The sequence below is a fragment of the Ursus arctos genome, unplaced genomic scaffold (genome assembly GCF_023065955.2).
Source record: "Ursus arctos isolate Adak ecotype North America unplaced genomic scaffold, UrsArc2.0 scaffold_1, whole genome shotgun sequence".
In the NCBI taxonomy this organism is placed as follows: domain Eukaryota; kingdom Metazoa; phylum Chordata; class Mammalia; order Carnivora; family Ursidae; genus Ursus; species Ursus arctos.
This window is the reverse complement of record NW_026622763.1, coordinates 79,929,494-79,955,187: the sequence shown is the minus strand read 5'-3', so window position 1 is coordinate 79,955,187 and position 25,694 is coordinate 79,929,494. Positions and strand designations below refer to the sequence as shown.

At 40.5% G+C, this 25,694-nt stretch overlaps 1 protein-coding gene across 7 annotated transcripts in view; it reads right to left on the bottom strand.

Annotated features, from left to right (window-relative positions):
• PARD3B (par-3 family cell polarity regulator beta) overlaps positions 1-25,694 on the bottom strand; it is a 980,939-nt gene that overhangs the window by 265,173 nt on the left and 690,072 nt on the right. For all 7 annotated transcript variants that reach the window (XM_044381230.3, XM_026492130.4, XM_057304240.1 and 4 more), the window contains 2 exons: positions 25,287-25,493; positions 24,322-24,559 (listed from right to left, as the gene is read on the bottom strand). In XM_044381230.3, coding sequence (XP_044237165.2) covers positions 24,322-24,559; positions 25,287-25,493 — 445 coding nt within the window. The remainder of the gene's footprint in view (positions 1-24,321; positions 24,560-25,286; positions 25,494-25,694) is intronic.

Here is a 25,694-nt window from a genome sequence, read left to right as displayed (position 1 = left end):
ATTGATTTTCTTGCTCTGATAATTTCACACCAGTATTCATCTATAAAAACCATTAAGTTGCTTATTATCTGCAAGAAAAATCACTGATGGTTATACAAGGTAGTTAAAAAAAATGAATCAAGGTCTAATACAACTGAAAATTGCAAATTGTAGCAGTTATTACCATAACATTAGCAGCATCTAAAGCTCACAAGGCTAAGGTGACAATGAGAGATAATGATACGATGTCAATCTCATAATGCAATAAAGAGAAAAGCAGGGCATGAGCATTGAAATATGATAAAATAGGTGTCTTTTCACTCTTCTTAGGGTATATACTTCGGAAACATTGGGGTTTTGACAACTTATAACATTCCATGGATTATCCTATGCATTTTTAAAATTTCTGTTTTAATGGTATAATTGGTATAATAACAATTTAATCTTTTTCGTTACCCTGATGAAGAAGGCACAAGGGTGTCTGATCCCCCGGAAAGAACCCAAGATCTACTTGTAGACCATTGAGTCTTGTTCTTCTAAATGAGCTTCTCCAAATAAATCACGGAACTGGAAATGATCAACTTAGTGATTCTGAGTTCTGCGTCTTTATTAGTTAATTCTTTCACCTACATTTATTGATTAAATGATAGTAGCAAAAAGATGAATAGCTAACATGAATACTCACTGTGTATCAGTTACCGAGTTAAGCACTTTACATATGTTCTACCATTTAATTCTAACCACAATCCTATGAGGTGGAGAGCTTATTTTTGTCCCTTTTTCTTTTTTTAACCTTTGGACAAGGAAACTGAGTAATTGAATAACTTTAAGGTGCCCAAAGTTGTCCACATATCAAGGAGTCAAGCAGTATAAAGAAGAAGTATAGAACCAGACTGCTGGGGTCAAATCCCAGCAGTTCTGCCCAGTTAGGATTTTTGCATTGATGGGTAAGCTATTCTTTCTGTGTCTCAGTTTCTAAATCTATAAAATGGGTATAATAACAGTGCCTACTTCATAGGGTCATGTGAGGATTAGATGAATTAATGGGCATAAAGAACTCAGAACGCTAGCAGTATTTATTTAGCAACAAGCACTATCAGTGTTAGGTGCTGTCATGGACTCTATAATACACCAGGGACTGGCACAACCTTAGTAGTAGGAGTGGGGGTGTCCCCATTTGCTATAAAAATGGGAAGAAGCAATTAATAGCCATGTCTTCATAAAAAGAGGGCAATGGAGTGTATGGGAACAAATTATGGACTGAATATTCAAGGTTTTGGAAAGAGATGGGCAAGAATAAAACAGTACTAAACTCTTCCATCAGCCTAATCTTAGGATACCCAAGTAAGAAAATAGCAGCCAATGGGTACGCTGAAGATCTTTAAAGAGAAGTTTCATACTCTCTCTTGATGTCCGAAGCAGAAAATGTTTTGGAAGGAAGGAAGGAAGGAAGGAAGAGGGAGGGAGGAAGGAAGAAAGAAAGAAAGTCACTGAGGAGAACACCTAGGGCTTGAGAGTTTTCAGCTATTATTCGAAGCATTTGTCTGCTCTCACTAATATTGATTTTTATTCTGCCTTGCTAACGCGATAGTTATCTAAGTATTTACTACCATACAAGAATGTACCAATTATTTCCCCTAATTAAGAACCATTTCCAAACCAGGTGGATGCTACAGTAAATATCCCATATTGGGTAGTCAACACTGTTCTTTATAGATTTGGCCTGAGACCCTAGGAAATTATTTAAATAAAGAAATAAAATGTTACCTCATTTAATTAAACCAAGCCTCAGACTACTGGGATTGCTTGTATTTTTTTTTCAATTTTCCTCAGTAAAATAATATGCTTGCTGTTTCTTTATTATTGAATAAAATGTGGTCCCAGAAATGATAACTGTTGAATAGTTCCCTAATCCCAGCTCTTAGAGTTAATGCTTTTACTCCCATTCCCTTACTTGGTCATCTCTTTCTTCCCAGGCAATGATGCCCTAAAAAGATTAACCCCCTCTCTGGGGTTGGAGCCAATTATTTCAATGGATGCCAAAAGTTCACCAAAAAATTCAATTGTCGAAACGCGTCTCTAATGGAATATGATTTTTGTTTTAGACGATGCGGTTGAGGAAGCTGTGGTAAGTACATTGGCAGAATATAAAGCGTCATTAAGACATGGTGTCACTGTTTCCTGCTTTGCTACATAAATGCATCCATCTTTGGAAAGTACTCTCATATCTCCAGCATACAGTTCTTAATAGTAATTTTCAAATAAGAGCTACAATAAAGGCCAAATCCACTTTGTTACAGCAGCGGGAACTAACACCAGTTACCCGCTCAGAGCTAGTAAGCTACATGCCAAATCAGTTTCCACCACCCACTGGGAACAACACACTTCACATGCAAATCAACAAATGAGGCAGTTTTCACAGATCTTATTCCCTCAGATTTAAAGCCTCATAAAATGCCACAAGATTTTCACATTAAGATACACAAGCAATGAAGTCTAAGATGATATTATGTATTCCTGTTTGTTTACCCTCATAATTACAGGTAAATTATAATAATGGACTATGGAATTCAACAATGTCCTCTGGAGCCAGATACCTACAAAGTAGGACCAGAAAATTTCTTGCTTCAATAAAGGATGCCTGCCTATTCAAAGGAGTGGCATGACCGTAGTAACGTATCTTGCCAGCCTCGAGTGAGGTGAGAATGGTTGTCGGCAAGGTTTCCCAAGGAGGTGATCCTCGAACTCAGCATTTAAGCATGACCAAGAGTGGGCCAGAGAGGAACGTGGGTTGAAGGTTGGGCACATGGCATTTTATTCACAGATAACAGGAAGGGCGCAAAGCATTGTTGACCGGCTTAAGGCTCTCACGGCACATTCAGGTAATTGCACGTACTTCTCTCTGGCTGCAAGGAAGAATAAAGGTGGGGCATCATTATGACAACTCGGAAACTGAAGCCCTTCAGGGCACTGTAAAGCCACTGCAAAAATGTGGGCATATCAGACTTATATTTGGGAAGATCACATGGGCAGCACTGTACTGGGTGGGTTGGAAGAGAAAGTTAAGACTGCTCAGAAGACCACTGCTTTGATCTGGGAAGAAATGAGAGAGAATCTGAACTAAGGAGGTACAATGAAGATGGACAGAAAGAATTCAGATACTTAAAAAGCAGAATTCATGGGACTTGGTAATGGACTGGATTTAGCGGTGAGGGGAAAGGATATATCACTCTCCTTTCCTCCTAGACAGGCTCCATAAAGTTAAACTAGCACGTCAGTCTCACAATGTACAGACTATGTTTGAGGTATCTATGGAGGCATCTGGGAAAACTGTTCAGTAAGTTTTGTGTAAATGGATCCAGCACTTGGGTGAAAACTATGGTTTACAGCTGAGGTTGCTGGCTGGGTTGGGGGTAGGACCCAGGAGGAAGGGGGAGAAGGGCGAGGGCTGGGGGGAAGAGGAAGAGAGCGAGGGAAAAGGGTGACAGGAGAGGGCTGCCTACAGAGATCAGGGCATATCAACTTTTAATACCAGACTAGGATGAGGAGCCAGCAGTGGCAGCCAGAAAGCCCGAGGCAATCGCTCGAGAGAGCAGCAGCTCAGAATGTAATGGCGGGAAGAGTGTGAAGAAGGATGGAGTGGTCGAGGTGAAAATGAAACATTCGTTTTCAAACATTACAGAAACTCTACGTGTATCTCTAATTGCCTACCCTTTCATGACAGGAAATTACCGTTACTTTCTTGAACAGTGATTTGTGTCAAATAGGATACCCTTGTTTTTTTGAGGAAGTACCATTTTTTTTTATTTTAACAAAAATGAGCATTACTCTACAAGGCTAAGCATAAAGTATTTGACTATAACATTGAAATTATATGGGTAAACTTTATCTATACATTTTATTTTATTATAGCCACTTATCTTAAGCATATTCATGCTAAAGATTGTACAGAATTGATAAATTAATAGAAGAATTTATTTTATAGATTCATAAGTCCCAAACATAATCCTTTTTCAGTTTGGGGCATATTGTGCAATGTAGCAATACCTAATGACAAATATGATATTACAGCCTAATTCTATTAGATGTTGGGGTTAATGTGGAGCATGAAATCAGCCATAACACCTGGCTTGCTAAAATGTAACATGGAGGCTGACGGGGGCAGGGAAGGTTTCGGAGAAGGGTGAAGGCCTCTGGAAGGCCAAGGCCTGCGTGACCACTCTGCCGTAGGAATGCCCCAGGGAGTTGCCTTCCCGGCAGCTTTCTTAGCCCAAACAGCCGCCCCGTGATCTAAGAGATGTCTGCCTTGTCCCCTAAGCTACGTTTAGCAGAACTCGTAGAACAGGCGGATTAGCGCAGCAGATCAGCATATCGTATTTTTCCCTTAAACTGATCCTCCTAGTTCCAGTAAGATCCTTTGTCACACATCACATGCTTGAGAAACAGTGATACAGATTTATGATTATCCTGAAGGACCAACATAGGCGGGAGCAAAGAAGAGCAAAGGGTCTTCGTCTCTGAGTGTTGGCCTCCTTGCCTTCTCTCTTTCACAGCAAAGTTTAGAGTCATCTTCCGTCTGTTGGTATAGGGATTGCTGGCCATTCCCAGCAATTAGACATTGTAAAGATCCTAACAAAAGGAGAAGGTATGTGATACAGCCCCAGCGGAACGAAATGCAAGGAGCTACTAAGAAAGCATACTTGGTATTTTCTTGGTCTGAGTTGTGACAGCAGAGAGGAAATCTCAGCCTGAGAGTCCCCTGAAAAGCACAGGTAAATAAAACAGAGAGAGCCTCCACTAAAAAGATTCATATTTCTTATTTAGGTTGAAGAGAGCTATGTTTGGTTTGCACTTGAGGGAGCCTAGCTAAAGAGTACTAGAAAGAAGATAATCCCCAATAAACACCTTTCCATGGTGGACTGTGTTGCTTCCCACGACACTGTACTTAGATGGTTATCTTCAAACCAGGGTCTGTCTTGAGGGGATCCCTGGGACATAGAAAGTGTGGAAATGGACCTTCTATACCTCCTTATTCCTTCCACAGAGAGTTACATTCCTACTTCAATGATAGATACTATACCCATCGAGGCTCAGTGTTGAACACATCAGTGAAAGGAGTCAGAAAGTAGAAATAAGAATATCAGCCACTTGTCAGGCAGAGAGCAGGGCTGGCCTTGCAGAGGCTGAATTCCATTATGAAATGGTTCTTAACTTCTTGTGAGAACTGGACCCTTTTGAGAATTAGAAGGAAATTAAGGACTCATTCTCTATAAAAATATGCATACTCACTTATAGTCCAAATTCTGTACACAATTTCTCGGCAGTCCAGGACTGTGCCTTCGATGTGTAATTCTATATACTTTATATGTATACACACACCTTACAAATACCATGTCATTGTATGTGGATTCTCGACGTGAATGGAAATGTAAGATTTCTTTTCTGGAAATTCTTTGCCACTAGCCTTGACAAAATATAGTTAACTCATAGAGTAAAAAAATGCTGACCTATTAACATTCACAAAATATTTATAATGCTATCTACCATATTTAATTTTTTAAAAGTTAAAAAGAGATGTTAATAATGGTCTACCAACACATACACAGATTACCTTTTGGCTGAAAGTTTCAAGGTGCTTCATAAAGTTGTATTACCTGCTACATGGAAGACATTTAGTGCACAGACATTCAAACACACATTCCATTGACAAGAAGAACAGAGTAGATTTCAGCAGCTCTGAATAATTAAATCCTGACCCGCAGAAAGAAGAAAAGGATTCTGTGGAGTGTTTACACTATTTCTTACTTTTTGTCCTGCCCAGAATCAATTCAGCAACATGTGCTCAATGGATAGGAAGGTTGTTATCACTACATTCATGTAATTTAGGGGCAGGCCTATGACGAAGAACACGCTCAGATATTGCAGCTTTATTCTTTGTGAAAGCTGGACTGAATGTTCAGGGAATTAGGGATTTTTTATTTAAGTAGTGATTCCCAACAGATGTGTTCCTTGTACTCCCTACCAGCTACACCTATGTATTATATTCTACCATAACATAATATTACATATGATATACCACACTTATATTACTGTACCCTCTCTCGTCTCTCAAAACATAAGAGCTTGACTAAAATCAGACACGCTTGGAGTGGCCTCTCCGACATAAAGCATCCCAAATACCTAACAAATGTTATTAAAAAGACTGGCAGGATACACCCTATTTCTCCAAATCCCTCTTCCTGGTTAGGCCAATTATAAATTTCATGGATGAATTTAACTCCACTATGGCTATCAGATTACATTTATCTTTGTACATTTTCTGTTTTCAAACTGTGTTTTTAAATGCACAGATATTTGTAAGAAAAGCCCTCGGTGATCAAAGGCTGGTATTGCTTCTCTAGCTCCCCCTCCAGTCTTACCAATAAATCACCTGCAGCAAAATGGAAAGCATAAAAGTCTGAGAAAAAATAGTATTGGATTTCTAGCAATCCTTCTGTACCACAATTTTAATAATAATCAGCAGGACATTTTCCTATTTACCATCTCATTCAAGCACGTTGGGCTAAATTCAGTGGTTAATGAGGCCTCATCACATGGTTGAGATATTTGCACCTTTTTGCTGAGGTCTTACTTTTGAAGTTTCATTAACTGTCAAAGAAATACATCTCACTCTTGGAAATGTGTAGTCATTTACCAGAAGTCAACGCTGACTTAATTCAGGTTTTGAGATTAGGTGGAGACAATATCGTCCACGAAAACAGAAGAATATCACATACTGCTTTTCTTGACTTGTAATCATATTTGAAATCATCACCTTCTTCCTTTTGTAATTTCTAACTTTACTGATTTGAGGTTAAATTGAAGCCACTGGTTGACTTTTCTCAAATATGGGATAAAAATTATACAACGATGCAAGGCTAGCTTTAAAGCAAGTTTTGGGCATCAGGTTTGCAAATACTTACAAGTTATTCAGAAAAAAGAAAGGAACAGATGCCTATCTGTACATACGTCCTTATGAAGAGAGGGAGAAAATGCTAGTGCTAATGTGGCAAAATGTCAACATCTAAGGAATCTGGGTGAAAGGTACATAAGAATTCTTTGTATATTTTAGTAAATTTTATGTGAGTCTAAAATTATCTTGTAATAAAATTTAAAAAAAAGATCTAAGGAAGTTCTGAGGTTAAGAAGACATAAATGAGAAACCAGATCAAAGAATTTATAGACATGGTATATAAGTATGCTCTCAGACACAATTACTATTGGCCTCAATCTTGTAAATCAACAATCAATACCCAAACACTTATGTTGTTTAAAGTCACTGGTCTATTGGCAACACGCAGCAATATACATTACAAAAACCATCATCCCTAAATGATATTAATGTTTCAGCTACAGCCGCCATCAATTATTTAAGACCTATTTCCTAAGCAGGTTGGTAGGCTAGAAGATTTTCAGAGAATGTAGGGAGAATGGGAAGAGAACCAAAAAATGATTTTATCCTAATAAGAGAATGCTTTCTGAGCAATCTAGAACCCCAGTGTACGTACACATAAAGGACTATTTTCATCTGGTGGTCTACGCACCAGAATGATATAGCAAAATGACAGGACTGACCAAAGGAGGCAAATTTCCCCCAGGCGATGTATACCAGTAAAATAAAGGATCAACTTATTGAAATATTGGCCCAGCTAGACTTTCTTCCATTAACAATCAGTTGAGACACATTTTTAAAGCAACAGCTTAAATGAATGGCGGTGTGTCTGTAATAATTTTGACTTAAAATGTCAACTGTATTTGAGATGCCATGTGCATTTAATCAATGTCTCTGTATTGTAAAATAAATATACTTCAGTGTGACTGCTGTGCCAGCCATAAATCATAATTCACAAAGACAAGAACATCTTATCCTCTCTATTGATATTCGTTAATGACAATACTGATTAAAATGGTATCTGCCTGCCATATTACTGTTAAACAGTCTATTAGAATTTCTATTACATCCTATAACCTACCACTATTTCTCTTTATGCTGATACATTTCTTATGGAATAAAACATGATAGACAGATTTAAAGTTTAACACTAAAAATGCAAAATTAAAGAGTGGAGCTTCTCAGTAGGTTTTAACCTTTATTTTCAAAATTAAGAGAGTTGCTTCTCTTAGAGAATTCCAGTATTCAATAAACTTGTTTTTCTCTTTTAAAATACTTCAGTTTTACAAAATGAATACTTTGGGTAAAAAAAAAAAAACCCTACAAGAGTTAAAACACCAACTGTCATATAAGAATCACAGCCTAGTGGCACCTGGATGGCTCAGTTGGATAAGCGTCTGACTATTGATTTTTGCCTCAGGTCATGATCTCAGGGTCATGAGATCGAGCCCCGCATTGGGCTCACACTCAGCTTGCTTAGGATTCTCTCTCTCCCTTTCCCTCTGCCCCTCCTGCCCCATTCACGTGCACACTCTCTCTCCCTCCCTAAAAAATAAATAAATAAAAATAAAATCAGCCTATGGAAGTATGATTGCTAATTATTATTTCTAGAATGGATTTCTTGAAATCAAAAATTAGCTCAGCAATCCATTGTTGAATGCATACTATGGGCAAGACAGTGAGCATTAGCAAATTTGCTGTCAGATACACCTAACACCATAGGATCACTGGGGAAGGGGACTAGATAAAGTCCTGCTAACCAGGATGGATAATGGCCAGAGGAATCACATAAAGACAAAGAGGCTGACTTGGAGAGGTCTAGAAGTGGTCCATTCAGGCATATTCCATTAGCAGCACAGGCCATGGCAGTGAGGAATGCAAAGACAGATGAGTACTTGAAAGGTAAGATATACTATGTTCAAGGAAAATTCCCTGTAATTAGACACATGAGGCTGGAGATGGAGCCAGGAACCAGTGTTCTGGGTATGACCTGTCAGAAATAGGCAAGTTCCACTATATCAGTGCTCTAGTCTAAGACAACATGGTTCAAGCTGAGGCCTGCATGAGACTGAGGGCTCTAGGCCATGCCACTGGGCTGACCAACCCCGGAGTAGAAACCAACAAGGCAGGGATGTAGTCCTTTGTTTAAGAGTCATGGTTACCCAGAATTCCATAGGTTTATTGAATTCTGTGATTGGACCACCAGATGCCAGATGTGGAAAGCACTTATACAAAGATTACCAGTGTCAGGGGAGAGACTCTTGAAAGTCAGTCTATGGGGCGCCTGGGTGGCACAGCGGTTAAGCGTCTGCCTTCGGCTCAGGGCGTGATCCCGGCGTTATGGGATCGAGCCCCACATCAGGCTCCTCCGCTATGAGCCTGCTTCTTCCTCTCCCACTCCCCCTACTTGTGTTCCCTCTCTCGCTGGCTGTCTCTATCTCTGTCAGATAAATAAATAAAATCTTTAAAAAAAAAAAAAAGAAAGAAAGTCAGTCTAATTTTGTGTTTAGTGCAAGAGACCAGGACCAGGAGGAACCTGAAAACTGGGTTACGTTTATGAGGAGATAAAAGGGGAAGGTAGAGGGAAGAAAAATGAAGCAAAGACAGAGATACTGAGAGGAACACAAAAATTCATAAGACATGGTTCTTATACTCGAGGTGGTGCAAGACCAGTGGAAAATAGCAAGATGATCCAGGCCAACTCTAAGGCAAGTCTTGAGGAATCAGGCCTGGCCAATAAGTTTTCTGTGTGACCCGAGCAGGTTGAGCTGAGAAGATGCCGGGTGAGCTGGAGTCAGAAGGAGTGAGAGTGGCCTAACACGTCCCTGCATCTGCAGTTATTGCGGCGGTGCCTTGGCGTCTTTGCTCATTTTTAACAATGGAAGCACTATTATCTGTATAAATGTTAAATGCCCAGGTTTTTGGATAATTCTCTTGTTTTTGTGTGTGTGTGTGAATTTCTTCCTCTACTTCCCTCTACTCACGTCACAATAGAGAGAAGGAAGCTGTAACTGAAAATGGTAAAACAAAATGAAGGGGAGGAGGTAGGATAAACAGGAAAACATGTTCTGATAGCAAGTTCCAATTAACTTGCCAAAGAGTCTTTACAAAAGTGTTTGAGCAATCATATCAAGGTAGACATGAAAGGCCCTACTGGGGGGAAATGGCAGAGGCATGAGAGGCATGGAGGACATGGTGTGCGAGTCTGGTATATAGTGTTTGGGTCAAAGTTCTAGGGAATTGGTCAAAGCCACTCCTTTCATTTTACAGTCCATCTTCATCATAAAAGCCGTTCTTTCATATACTTTGAAAATTCCAGGAGGCAAAAGGAAGGCAGAACAAATCTATGATATTGATTTTCTACTATACATTGACTAGAGTTCAAATTTAAAGTGGAAAATTATAGTCCCTGGGGGAGAAGAAGCCTATCAATGGGAGGAACTAATACCGAAAGCCCTAGAATTAGGGTTTTTACTGTTCACTGGTGATTTTGTCTGTAATCAGAGTTACAATCATTATTTTTGGTCAATGTGCCCTCCAGATGTCTCATTCTGGAGTTTTGAACTTATATAATTTTTTTAAGGATTTTTTTGTGGGCAAGTGGGGTGCTGCTTTTAGTCATTCTCTGCTGAGACATTTCTACTTTCATTCCTGGAGCTATATGGCTTTTTTAGATACCAAAAAAGCCTTAAGAGAATATATGGCAGCTCAAGCTAAGGCAAACACAAAAAAATTGAGGTAATAGAAGAGTTCACTCAACTTTTCTCTTAGAGCTCCCACTCTTTTATACGTTCTTCTAATTTGTAATATACTTTTTTTTTTTAGCTTATGGTATTACAAACAAAGTTAGTTTTTATTTTGTGTTTTCAATCAATTTTTATGACTATAGTAGCATATAAACAAAGGGTAGGGAGAGACGGAGGGGGAGGGTCACATACGATTGAGAATGAAGACTAGGGTGATCCACTGTCCTGATTTGCTTAAAATTGAGCAGTTTCCCAGGGCTTTCCCATGGGGTTTTTAGTGCTCAAACTGGGATGAGTTCGTTATGCTAACACAGAACAAAGGACACACTGAGTATGAATATGCTTAAAGGCCAAATTTTCACTTTGCCTCTGATTAAGTCTTCTGTTTTGGTGAATTACATGTTGGTAATCTTGGGCTGTATCTCTCAATTCAGTGTGATTTCACTTTGTTAAACTGATTTTCAGATTACCAGCCCTTATCTATTTTAGTCTACGGACATGTGTGCACTATAATCATTTACAGCCAATGGCCAAGTAGTTGATCATCACAATGATCATTTATACACATATTGCAAGTGTATACAAGGTGTGTATCTCCCAGGCAAAGGAAAGCTTTCATTCAAGAAGGCAATTGTACAACTAGGTGTAGACATCCCACTTTCAGTATTTCTATCAAGTACACTGCAAATAGTTTAACCATAGTTTTATGGGATTCATGGATGCTCCACTTATTTAAAAGGAACTTAATACATTTAATGTTACGTTAATATTAGAACTTCTATGCCCTACCATCCTTTAAGGAAAGATTGCAGGTGCCAGGAGAACACCTCTGAGTTGTTCACTGTGCTTACCCCCAAACTGAGCACTGAGACTGTTACTTATAGGACAATCCATCAATATTTGTCCAATGAGTGAAAGAAGATGTCAGCGGGAAAAAAATTGGCTGTATACTTACAACATGTTTATTGTATAGTTACCGGTGGCTTGCTCAAAAGTACTGAATAAATTGTTTCAGAAAAGATTCAGGATTATTCCAGTCAACCTAGAAAAGCAGCCTGGAAATACATATAGAAAATCCCTGTATTTAAAAAAAGGCCCAGGGTAGGTTTTTTAGGGGTGAAGAAGTAGAGAGGGTATACATCTGAATTCTAACCACAATCATGGCCATAATCTCACCATTTGGCTCTTAATTTTAAATCCCACTTTCATTGCTAATCATTTCGTATTTATGGGTCATCTTAATTAGATAGTGAGCCTAAGCAAAAGGTTCATGTCATGTATTTTTTTTTCTGGGTTTCCCCAGAGTAGTATTTAATAGATATTCAAGTAATAAACTGATTGGCAAATTTTCTCATATCACTTTAGATGGATATTTATCCTTCCTACTTTTAAAATACTTAAGGGAGGTCAATTCTACAACCTGTTCAGAAACCTCATTCCAGTGCTTAACAACTGTCTCCTTTTTTATGTCTAACCTCATTTTTTTCTAATAAGGATTTTGGCCCATTTTCTCTAGCTCTGTCCTCAGTGGAGATGGAGAACAGCTGGTTACTATTACCACTTAGCTCATCCTTCAACCTTTTCTTCAAGCAGAAATTAAAAAAAATAATTAACTCCCAATGCAGTTCACCCTCTTTCTTATTTTTGAACCACTTTCCCTGTTTTCATTATTTTCAGTACTATTATCTAGAAGGACTAAAGGGCACAACACATTAATATCCGAATAAGTTGACTCCGATGGGCACACCATCTGGGCCGTCGGTCAGTCAGCACAAGCTTAGTAAGGGCCAACGCTGAGCAAAGCACTGTGAGGAAGCCCTTTTGTTTAGAGGAATGTCTGACCCCACTGAGGACAGGAGACACACATGTAAAGCCTAAACTAAACCCCAAGTCTGCCTATGGGAAGTCCGAAATGAGAAGACTTGGGATGTAGGAGTTTTGAAGAGAAAGAGAGAAATGCAGGTCAAAGAAGGATACATAAGGGGGATGGGGCTTAAGGTGGGCTTCAGAAGTCTGGCAGGACTCAGAGAGAGAGGGACAGAGGGGGTAGAGAGGACGGGAGGAAGGGGGAGGAAGAGAGAGAGGGGAGATCATCCTAAAAGAGGGCGCCATCTTAGCGCTTCGCAAAGCTTGTTTTGAGTAATAGTGAGTCATCTGATTAGAGTGGTGAGTTTGCACAAAGGAACAGTTAAAAACAATAAGAGAAAAATAAATTGGGGTAAGAATACAAAGGGTATTGAATGCCAACCTCAATAGTTTGAACTTTAGGAGTTCACAGCTCCCAAGTGGGGGTTCCCAGGATGGGCTGCATCAGAACCATCAGAGATACCCAGATGTCATCCTAGACCTACTGAGTTAGAATCTCTGATGTAAGGTCCAGTAATCTCTAATTTTAACAAGCTCTGTAGAGGGCTCTAGAGGACAGCTGGATTTTTGAGAATGACTTGGTAACTGGTAACATCTTGGCTCCTAGAGCAGAATAGGTTATATTTTCAGAACATTCTATGTGTCAGGCATTTTGCATATATCATCGGAATCACTCTCAAAGCAACTCTATTAGGTAGATGTCATTATTATTCCAGGTTTACAGAAGAGGAAACTGAGCACAGAGTAGTTAAGTAGGTGCTGAAGGACCGACAGCTACAAAGAAATGGAGCTGGGATTTGAACCTAAGTAGATTTGATCTCAGAGGATCTGTTCCTGGCCACTAGGCTATAAGGCGTTTTAGTGCAGAAGGTTTTCATTAAATAGCTGATACCCGAATGAATAAATGGCTGCTGGCTCTGTCTAGATGAACTGGAATTGAGGAAAGGAAGAAAGCAGGCAGCTAGGAGTTTGTTGAAACGATCTAGTCATAAACAACAAAGGCCATGGTTAGCGAACGGCAGGGAGACGGAGAAAGCGTCAGAGATGTCAAAGACAGCATTTTGCAAGCATCAACAGGAGTGCTGGCTAACGGAGGGGAGGGAAAAGCAAGAGAGTGGCATCTCGGACGGACGCCGCAGGATTCCCGGCAGTGCCTCCTACAGAGTCAGGAACATCAGGATGAGCTGGTGACTTAGATGGGTGGATGACGAATTAGATTTCAGCCACGTTGAAGCTGAGGTTGGGGCAAGGCCACCATGCAGAAATGATCAGCATCAGGCTGGAGAAGCAAAATTGGATTGTCTCCAAAATTTCGTTAGATATTATTTAGCATGGTTGCGATAATAGTCCTAGATGTGCAATCCAATAATATTTGTGTATCTCCTATCCATTTTTCAATTTGTGTATCTCCTATATCTATCTGTAATTGTTCTGGGAAGCCTCTTTCTTATATGGTTTTTATGCCAAAGATTCAGGGTCTTTTCCCTTAATTATGAATCATCTCATGTTATTAAATTGCTGTTTCATATATTGACTTGAGACAGGAAAATCCAATGAATAGCAAAAATAAAAAAGTATGGGTTCTACAGGGTGTATGAAAGTACATACAGAACTGTGGCTGGTGTCATTGCATTTTTAGACGCTAATACAGTAGCGGCGAAGATTAAGAGGGGACTTGGTATTGCTATCAGTTCAAAGTCTGGCTCTAGGCAGGTGGATTCACTTCTCAATGTCTCATTCTTTATTACCTGCAAAGTAAAGCTACTATTTGCCACCCTTATCTCCCATACATCTTAAAGATGGATGTTGGTAAATTACATTGAAGTTCTCAGATAAAAGGTGCTAAACAAAGAACTAATTTCATTTTTCCCTCAAGCAAATTATTAAATCTATACATGTCATTATCTAATAGTATTAAGTAAACATTGCACAAGGACATGACATTGTGCTGGACATGGTACAAAGCAAATTAGGCAAATGCAGTCTCAACTAGGATCTTGTGTTTATATATATGAATAAACCTGTTAATATGTTTTATTAGTTATTTAATATGAGTATGCAAATAGGTCCATTAGGAAATCCTTTGCATTTTCTTAATCCAGCATTTTAAATGATTATATTTCACCTTAAATGCTAATGAAGTTTATTTATTAATGTGTATCTTCCACTTTAGTGCCTGTGAAAGTTCTTTATAGCATATCAATTTCTTTAAAAGTTAAGCCGATTTTTTTTTCCACTGGACTTTTGTTCTGATCTGTTAACAAATCTAAACTTCATTATCCAAGAAAAGTAATGAGATAAAGGGGTCTATTTTTCTTCGGTGCTCTTTCGTAATTCACATTAACGTTAATGGGAGTTGTGCACGCATATTAAGAGAAGAAGAGAACCCTAATTAAACAAATCAGCCTTTTGGTTGACATTCTACGCGATCATTTGTTATTATGAAAAGTATGAGAAAACCATCCTGCTTTGGGCAGCCATAAACAGAGCTCCAGAGGGATCGAGCTTCCATACGGTAGGAGAGGAAGGCGATGAACAGCAATCAGCTTTTCAAATGATTTTGAAAGCAAGCTACCCATACATTTGTATACTAATTAACTCCATCTATGCCCCTCGCCCCTCTATGAACATATACTCGAAGAAAACAGACAGAATGATAAACAAACATTTGCAGACATGCGTGACAGCTGAAAAAAATTATTAAAGTCAAACACCAAACAAACTCTGCATGCTGGGCACTGTGGTGGCTCATTTGCCTATGTGCTCAGCCTATCAGACAAGCAGCCCGTCTCTCTCTGGGTCTTCTGTCATGTAAGAAATAAATGCTGGCCACACAACCCTAAATTTGTCTGATCCAAATTTAACCTATACCCTTTAGTTACCATACTTGCCTCTACCCTCATCATTTTCTCTCACTTGCCCTATTTACTGAGGCTCTCCCTCCACTTCTTTACATTCTCCAGTTTGCAATCTATTCCTATTATGATGCTAATTTTCCTCTCTGGTGCTTAGTTGCAAACGAACAAAGCTAGGATGTATAATACATAAATATATAAATATTATCAGCGATCACACCACTGGGTTTAATGGAAGTCAATATCGGTATATTACACTCTCTACTTTGCAATTCCATTATGGGCTCAACACTGCTGGTCATAAAAAGTAGCATTCTGAGCCCAGGCCTGTGATAGTAGTAATGAAAAAAAAAGGGGGGGGGGGTCATTGCTCTTCCTAACTCGAATGAAAAATTAAAATTGCTAGGGCACTTAGCTCAGAGGGAAATTGGCAAATTAACAAAATGAGGAAACAAAATATTCATGGCTCATATCGTAAAAGAGAAAGTAAATAATTTAAGATGGACTGTGAGGTGAGAAAATTCAGTTACCAAAAAGACAAAAAAGGAGCCTAACAAAATTTCAATGTGTTTTCAGCTTCTATCCCTTTTCCGCTCAATCATAGTGAGCCATGGAGGAGGATGGATGGTTGCACCTGTGAGTAGCCTTTGACATGCAAATTTATTTTTTTGCCAGTCATATATTTCTCTCAGGCTCAATATATGCAGCCATTTTGCCCTGACCTGTAAGGTTTCCTGGTTTCAATGTATTTCTATATACAGCTTGCAGCTGAATTAAGAACTTTGACCTACTTCGGCTTTCATTTTTCATCTGAAATTTCATGTTTCAAACTGGCCTCTACTTCATGAAGCAAAGCACCTTATCTCTAGCCTGTTGTTGGCCTTTTGCCTTTGGGGAAATGACTGTTAAAATTTCATTGGCCTGGCTACATTAGATAGGTTGCCCTTCATACCCATAAAGTTGAAGGGATACCCAGATATTTTACAACCACTATCTAGAAAGAGGTAATGACAGGCACAGCCACATTACATTTATTGTACATGAGACCTATAACAGCCGTTATGGGATCAAGGTAAAGAGGAGAAATGTACGACAGATGTCATGCTCCCTGGAGATTTAAGTATTCAGTCTCTATCTAACCTAATTTAAAAATCAAGTCAAAATGTATCTTTACGGGTAACGTATTATAAGACAACTTCCAAGGCAGCCCAATGAAATAACTATGAGCCATGCATTGAGAATATCAAGTCAAAAACCCATCCATACACTCTGGTCAAAAATACATGAAGGAAAAAAGTAGAAAAGAAAAAAAAACCCTGCTCCTCCATCTGAATCCCCTTTCTATTTGTATTCAATGCCACCAAATTATTAGATAACCTCTGAAAATAGTTCAAGGTTATATTTAGAAAGGAGTGACCCAAAGCTTATAAAATAGAAAGGATTGAATGATTTTAGTTATGTCATTACTTCTTACGGCTTATTAAGAAAACTGTCCAGTCTAAAGAACACATAGCATGCTCACCTGAAATACAAAATAGCAATTAGAGGATAAATTTAAAAATTGAAACAGAAATTTAGGGGGCTCCAAGTCAAAGAGTGATGGCTGGCTGGCTGACTGGGGCCCTGCGGGAAGACAAGAAGTAAAGCCTACCAAGTCAGGCACCATACTGACAGCTTTGCTTACATAAATTAACTTCAACTTCACAACAGCTTGGAGAGGATGTGTTATTATCCCCAATTCACTGCTGAGTATACTAAGACTCAAAGGGATTCATGAAAGCCACAGAGGTTGTAAGGGACAGGTTTTTAACTAGTTGAAGTACAAATTTAATGGTGATGATGTCTGTGTTGTTTGTGGTGGAGGAAGAAGGGGTGTGTGTGTGTGTGTGTGCATGTGCGTGCGTGCGTGTGTGTGTGTAGAAGTGTTCTTTTTAAAATGATCCACGGCAAGATATCATTATATAGAGTTGCCTCGGTTTCAATAAAATAGAATCTTTTAGTATAAAACAAATGAAACATAGATGCTTTAGCCCTTGCAAAGCTTAGAAATAAAAAGTTGATGCCTTTAGATTAAAAAAAAAAACCTATGCCCTCTTAGGGTTCATAATCTAGTCTTCTCTATGTAGAAACTGAACCAGTGTACCATTGAGGTATACCTACGTCAGCTGAGTTAAGAAGAAACAATGAGAGTATCCAACTGGGGCATCTGGATGGCTCAGTCAGTACAGCATGTGACTCTTGATCTTCCGGTCGTGAGTTCAAGCCCCACATTGGGTGTGGAGCCTATTTGAAAGAAAGAAAAGAAGAAAAAAAAAGAATAGAAAAAAGGAACATCCCACTGATGGGCCAGGAGGAACAGAGTGGACACACACAGCTGCAAATCTAGTGTGTCATTCAGATGAAAGCCCACGTGTCTTCAGAATGTTTGCCTCAGGTGTAATAGGGCTTTGCGTACTAAAACAGACACAATTTGGGTTAGCGTTTTGTTACAGCTTTATGTGAAGTTGGTTTAAAAATAACCTTATATTCATATGCTGCAAAAAAAAAAAAAAAAAAAGAGCAGGCATAAAGCGATTTGGCGTTAGTACCACAGCATGCTCGGTTCTGATAACAAATCTGCTGAAATTCAGTGTAGCCTGGGCAGAGGCAGTTAGTCACTGTGGGGAAGAGGACGCCATCCCTTCTCCCTCCGCCTGCCTCATAACACACCTACTACAGTCCGAAATAATCTCAATCATTTTGAGTTAGTGTTTATTCTCTCCTCGTCACTGGGATGCAAAGTACACAAGAGCTGTAGCCTGGATGGCTTGCTCGGCACCAAAGAAACTGACTATTGATTCCCTCAAGTTGACAAGGTAGTGCTTTGTCCCAGAGGGAGCCGAGGCGGATGTCCCACCTCTCCCTGGGAAATCCATTGCTACCAGTACTTTACATGTTTATGTGATATTTTGCTTGTTTTGTTTTAAACTCACTGAAAGAAATTCAAAAGTCTTTGAGTTTTCCTTCCTTTTTTAAGACAAAAAAAAAAACACCCAAAACAAACAAACCATAAAAGCAAGGACTTCACTGTATGCCCAGGGTCTAGAACAGTGCCTGATGCAAAATAAGCATTCAGTAAATAATGTGGAATAAATGAAGACTAATTATGAGGGTGCTTGGCAAAGAATAAACATTCAACGTATGTTATTAGTTAACAACTAGGGGCAGACAAATTTTTAAAAGAGATGAAGTTTTCTCTTGGCAGGTATAGCACTTTGTTATTTGTTAATCCATTAAAAAGGAATTTACTAGCACAATTCCTTTAGGTACCAAAGCACACAAAGGGTGTAGAAAAGGTACTTGATCAACATCAAGGTTTTCCACTCAGGGTCCAGCACAAGGTGAAAATTCAAAGGTCTTTGATGTGAGTAGCCTAGAATATCAAAAGGAAATGACAGCAACTATGACATAAAGAAATGGATTGTAAACACAGATCTACGACAGAATTCAGTTTAAAGAACGTAAAGATCCACATAGTTATTAAATAATTAAGAAATCAGGGACTTAATGCTGGGCTTTCTGCTCTAGACAGGGCAAGATTTTGTTAGCCAAAGGATATTTCTCTCCAGTGCTTAGAAAAGATCTGCTAGACCCCCAGGAAAACGCCTGAGGGCTGATAGCAATTGGCTTGTCTACTGAGGGGGTCTGAGCTTCACCCTTTGGCTGCAAGGAGCCACAGGCATTCTTTCTACAGGCTGGTGCCACGAAGAGTACAGTGCCCTGGGGAAGCCAAACACATCTTGAAAAAACTTAAGCATCTTGATCCCCTGACGTCCTCTTTCAACAGCAGGTAAACAGAGGATTCAGGGAAACTAACAAAGTTGGTAGGTTCCTGATCTGCATCTTTTTCCATAACAATTCATCGCTTGTGTCAGAGCCACAGTTGAATCTACCAGGAGGAAATTCTGAAATCAGCAGAGCATTAAGCATACTGGAACCAGACGACACATTTAAAGATATGAATTAACGAGATTCCCCATATTTTTTCAAAAGGATCAGGGGTAGGTCAAATTAACTAATGAGCTAAACTGTATGACTACATATCAGTAACATGAATGGACCGGCTAATATCAGAAAAGCACACAACACTTAGCTTTGTATAAGCCGGAGCAAAGTCACTGCTAACACATTCGCACTTTCACGATGCATGGCTTGGTGAGGAGAGGGAGACCATTTCGGTCCCCGCTCATGCCTTTGGCCAGGTGCCACTGTCCATGGCACAACGTGCACTAAAGCTCCATGTCAGGAGAGCGGCTGTGAAATGCAGATAATGGAAAAAATAATATATATCGAAGCCACACATCTACCTCCTAGAGAACCTGAAAGCCATCAATCTTTTTTAAATAAGAAAGAAACTAAGTCAATAGCATCTGAGCAGCAGATGAGAAGTAAAGCAAAATCTGTTGGCTAATGGTAACAGCTTTTGTGTTCTTTGTTGTTGAAAATGTGCACACAGCAGCAGCTCCGATATGCTCTCCAACTCAGATGCAAAGGCTACGGAAAACAGCTGCTATTTTTACACGGGAGAGAAAATCAAACACCACCTTTCAGATCTTCATTTTGCTAAAACAGTAGAAGGAAACAAAACAGAGTTGCTAGAGGTCTAAAGGATCTAGAACCTGTGATTTCCACCACAGGCAAATACAGCGAATATTGGACAACGAAAGGAATAGCGGGCTCTGTATTATGGGCAACAGAGTATGAATCTGCCAGATCGAGTCATCTGAAACCAAATATAAAGTGAAGGCTTACTTTAGTAATATTCTAGAAAATGGGATATGTGAAACTCTAATAGCTTTTGTATTTATAGACTACTCTAGTTAAATATGGTCTTTTTTTCTCTAACACCTTAAAGAGGAAATTGTTTCCTTATAAATTACGATGATATTGTAGAAGTACTACTAATAATTATAACAACTATGTTAGTTTTCTATTGATGCTGTAAAAAAAAGTACTGTAAACTTAATGGCTTAAACAACAGAAATGGGCCAAAGTTAAGGATTTGGCAGGCTGGGTTCTTTTCTAGAGACTCTTCAGACAGAATCCACTCCTCTGTCCTTTCCAACTTTTAGAGGCTGCCCTCATTCCTTGGCTCATGGCCACCTCCCTCCATCTCAAAGCTGGCCACATTGCATTTCTCTGTACCTTTCCTCCACAATCACATCTTCCTCTTCCACTTTTACGGCTCCTCATAATCACTCTTGGCCAAGGAGTGAAATCCAGGATAATCACCTTCATCTTAAGGTCAGCCAATGAGCAGCTTTAATCCCATCTGCACCATAGCTCTCCTTTGTCATGCAACATCACACATTCACAGGTACTAGGGATTGGGATATGGACATCTTTAGGAGGCCTGTATTCTGCTTACCGCAGTAATTTACATCTACTGAATGTGTATTTCTTGCCAGGTGCTGTTCTATAAGCATGTTACATGTAACTAAACAAATATAATTCTCATAACAATGGTATATTCTATTATTATTCCCATTTTTCAGATGAGAAAACTGAGACACAGAGATTAAATGGCACGCTGAATGCTACCTAGATAGGTAACTAGAAGAGCTGGGATTGAATTTAGCATTTCACATGCAGAGCCCGCACTGTTAACCTCTGACCTCCACAAATTCAAAGGCAATACTCATCTATATATTTGGACCGTGTGTGTCATTATTATCAGGATGCGTAAAGCACAGCCCACAAATTCTGGCAATCGTTCTAATTACCTGGAAAAGGGGCGAGTTTAACATTCAAACGTCAAATGGGAAGACAGAGTCTATAGACACCACCAGGAAAAACAAACCAATGTCTTTTGAGAGATTTGTCCCACTGGTGTCAATATTATCTGTGTTACCTAAATGTGATTTTGCAGTTTCAAGGAGTCTCTCTCTCTCTTTCCATATTTATATATAATAATAGATTATATTTATATTCATATAATATATATGAATAACAGATATGAAATAGAAATTTCTGTTTCTGTCTGGAATTTCAGTTGAAAATCCCAGACTTGTGGCTCAGTCAGTTAAGCATCCAACTCTCGCTTTTGGCTCAGGTCATGATTTCAGGGTCCTGAGATCTAGCCCTGCTTCGGGCTTCATGCTCAGTGCATAGTCGGCTTGAGGCTCCCTCCCTTCTGCCCCTCCCCCTCTCACACGTATGTGCTTTCTCTCTCTTTCTAAAATAAATAAATAAATAAATAAATAAATAAATAAATAAAATCTTTAAAAAAATTAAAAAAAAGAAAATCCCAAACTAAAAATATCTGGTGACGACTGCCACTTAGTATTCTTAAGACAGATATCTCCCTAACAGACATGTGAAAAAACGTTCAAAATCATTAGCCATCAGGGAAATTCAAATCAAAACCACATTGAGATACCACCTTACGCCAGTTAGAATGCAAAAATTGACAAGGCAGGAAACAACAAATGTTAGAGAGGATGTGGAGAAAGGGGATCCCTCTTACACTGTTGGTGGGAATGCAAGTTGGTACAGCCACTTTGGAAAACAGTGTGGAGGTCCCTCAAAAAGTTAAAAATTGAGCTACCCTATGAGCCAGCAATTGCACTACTGGGTATTTACCCCAAAGATACAGACGTAGTGAAGAGAAGGGCCATATGCACCCAATGTTCATAGCAGCAATGTCCACAATAGCTAAACTGTGGAAGGAGCCGAGATGCCCTTCAACAGATGACTGGATTAAGAAGTTGTGGTCCATATATACAATGGGATATTACTCAGCCATCAGAAAGAACAATTTCACAACATTTGCAGCAACATGGATGGGACTGGAGGAGATTATGCTAAGTGAAATAAGTCAAGCAGAGAAAGACAATTATCATATGGTTTCACTCATTAATGGAACATAAGAAATAGCAGGGAGATCGGTAGGAGAAGGAAGGGAAGAATGGGGGGGTGGAAACAGAAGGGGGAATGAACCACAAGAGACTATGGACTCTGGGAAACAAACTGAGGGCTTCAGAAGGGAGGGGTGAGGGATTGGGATAGGCCAGTGATGGGTAGTAAGGAGGGCACAGATTGCATGGAGCACTGGGTGTTATACACAAACAATGAATCATGGAACACTGCATCAAAAACTAAGGATGTACTGTATGGTGACTAACATAATAAAAAATTATTATTAAAAAAAAAAGACAGATATCTCCTAAGAGTTGAATAAGAGGTAGCCAACATCACCTTCCATCCCTCACCTTCAGCCCCTGGAAAAAAGAAGGGTAGAGACTGAGAGAGCAATTTTCTGCGATGGAAAGTTGTAGGAGTAAAGAAAGTAATGGAACCGGGTGCTTCCCCCTCTGGCCGTCAACAAAATAAGCAAGGAGGCTGCAAGACTGCCCCTGAGAGAATTTGAAAGCAATTGTATGAAAGGAGATGGTCATCCTCCCTGTTTGCTTGAGACTTGCAGAGTTCCTGGTCCTCTCTCTTCCCCGGGAATACAAGCTCAGGTCTGGCATGTGGCTCTAGAGCTGAGGAGGCACCGAACAGGGCTTGACTCTGCCCGAGAAATCTGAACATGCCAGGCTGGTTGGGGCACCCCATGGCAGGATGAGGAGAGAGGGGAGCAATGGGAATGGGCTGTTTCTATCATTTGGAGGGGCAAGAGAAGGCAATTCCAGTGAGCCGAGTAGTAGATGCTGCAGAAGGTTAGGCCACAGCCGTCTCCAGCTGACACCTTCCAAGTCTATTGGGGCAGGGGGGACCCCAGGGTGGGTGCCTGAGGTCAGAGGCTAAGGATCAGAGGGCCTCAGGAGGTCAGTAGGGAAATGTTTCTCCTATTCAGTAACTGGTGCAGTAGGGAGTCCCTGAAAAATCTACAAAAGTAGCCCACCAAAGTCCCCTGACAGGCAGATTAGACCAGATCCAGACACCAGTTAAGTACAACTCCACCCTTGTTTTAATAATGCCCCGCCCTTCCCCTGGGTCCAGAGACTGAGAAGCAGGAGAAGGTGGAATCCTGCCACCACATCACAGGGCCCTCCTTGGGGTTGAGGCTTGAGGGGTAGGGACGGGAAGTTTTGATTAATATTAGATTGGCATTTTAGACCCTGACACAGAGGTGGTTTCAATATCGAAAGTGACCAGAACGCATCAGCTGGAGTGATGTCATCGAATCGTGGACATCATTTCAGTATCAACAAAGCAGATTTGGAATCAGCTGTAGGAGAGGAGACAAAGTTGCTTTCTGATCATGCCCCGTGGATGGGCTGGCTGCACCTGATATCTTGTCTCACAACCCCACTGAGTTAGGACAGCAGGTCCGCTAGCCTCACTTTGAAAGTGAAGACAGGAAGGCCTGGGGAAGTTAAGCAGCACATGAAGGCCGGCAGCTCACGTGTGGAGGGTCCTGGAACGAGCACGGGGTTGACTCCAGACCCAGTGACCTCTCCACTGACCACAGTGCTTCTGCAGGTGCTCACGTGCTCTCAGGCGGGGCCGTGCACGCACCTTCAACTACAGGGCTGGTGAGTGAGGTCCGTCTACTCTGTCTTCTTCAACTCACACAGGGTGTTGTAGACGCAATGGGTGGGGACTCCCTCACCTCTTGCTTTCCCTACATGGATGGAAGACACATTTAATTCACCCGCATCACGCTTCGGTACCAAGGGCTGCGAGCACAGCCCAGGCCTCTACCAGGCATCAGCCTTCCGTTCACAGCAAATTGATCACAGCCTCCTGTCATCACCAGGAGGCTGGGGAGCCACCCAGGAAGGCTCCTTCTGCTTCTGAAGGAAAGGACCACGCACCCTCACTGTTGAGATTTTTACGCATTTAGCTAAAAAGGAGGGAAAGCTTGCCATTTTTTTCTGGATACACACAGATGAGTGATTTCACCAGGAGAAACCAAAAAGCAAGACCAAGCCCGCTGTGCCTTCCCAGCACACCCTACCTCAGCATGGCACCGAAGCCTTTCTTCTTTATTTTCCTCTCTGGGTCTTCATTTTCTTCTTTCAGCTTTTTCTCCTTGACTTTCAGTTTGCCCTTTTCCTTCTTCTTCTCCTTCTCTTTTGGTTTTTTGATTTTCCTGGCTTTATGTTCTGCGTCCTCCAGCTCAGAGTTCCCCTGAGGGGCAGATTCACAATTCAGAGCTCCTTGGCCAGAGTGAGAGCTCTTATCAGACAGACCGTCTGTACGGAGAGAAAAATCAATACGTGTGGGTCAGGGGCAGTCACAGTTAGTGTATCAAGAAAAGTTAAATGTAAAATACAGAGGAATGACTAAAACACTCCAGAGTTCTACCCTTCCATGTGGCTACTTGTACCCTTTGAAGAGACAACTGCCTAAATCTGGTTACTTCAGGAAGGTTTGCTGTTGGGAGGAGGGAACAACTGGTTCAGCCAGTGGTATGAAAGGTTTGATACGCGGTAAAACATGAGGAGCTCTGAAAGCCAGCTTGCCAACCTCGATCGGCTGCGAAAGCCATATGCTGGCAAACAAACAGCAAGTTTATCTCCAGGGGAAGTTTCTGAGGACGCATGTAACCCAACTGCTTCTACCCAATTAATAGTCAGTCCTCAGGCTGAGGCTGCTTCTAATGACTCCAATAAGAACGTCAAGAAATGCATACTTAGTGCTCCTACCCTAAGGGGAAATGACAGTTGGTCCTTGTAGGAGAGTGAAGGAGAACATTTCTCTCGCGTTCACACTGTCAAATAAATTGCATATTGTGTTAGCCAATTCCATGTTCGTTAAGCCAAAGGGCAAAACATATCAGGAAAATGAATTACTTTTAATATCAAAAATATAATTGTGATCCTTAAATCATTTTTCTTTGTCGTTAAGCACACATCCTTGCCTATGATTCGCGGATGATAATGAGATGAAGGAACCGGGTAAGGAAGCACTTTGTCCTACCAGCTTCTAGCTCTTCGGGCCCGTCATAGGACTTGTCAATGGCTGCCCGGAAACTCTCGTTGCAGCCGCGGCCGCGAACCATGTGCGGCCGGGGCCTGTGGAAGGGAAGTTCGTTCTTCCTGACCTCAGCAACCGCAGTCTGGAGGCTCTCCAAGGAACTGGACTTCTTCAAACCCAGGGTTGGACCGAAATCTTTGCTTGGCGATTCTGGAAAAGAAAGGGCAAAACATCACCCTTTCCCGAATGAGGCACAGTGTGGTGTAGTGGAAAAGTCTGTTGTTCCAAAAATATTTGTTTGGGCATCTTAAAAAAGGGGGTGTTGAGTGAGTAGGGTTTGGGGTTCAACCCCAGCTTTGCCAACTTCTTGTGATTTTGAACAGGTGGTTTGGGTTCTCAGAGCCTTAGTTT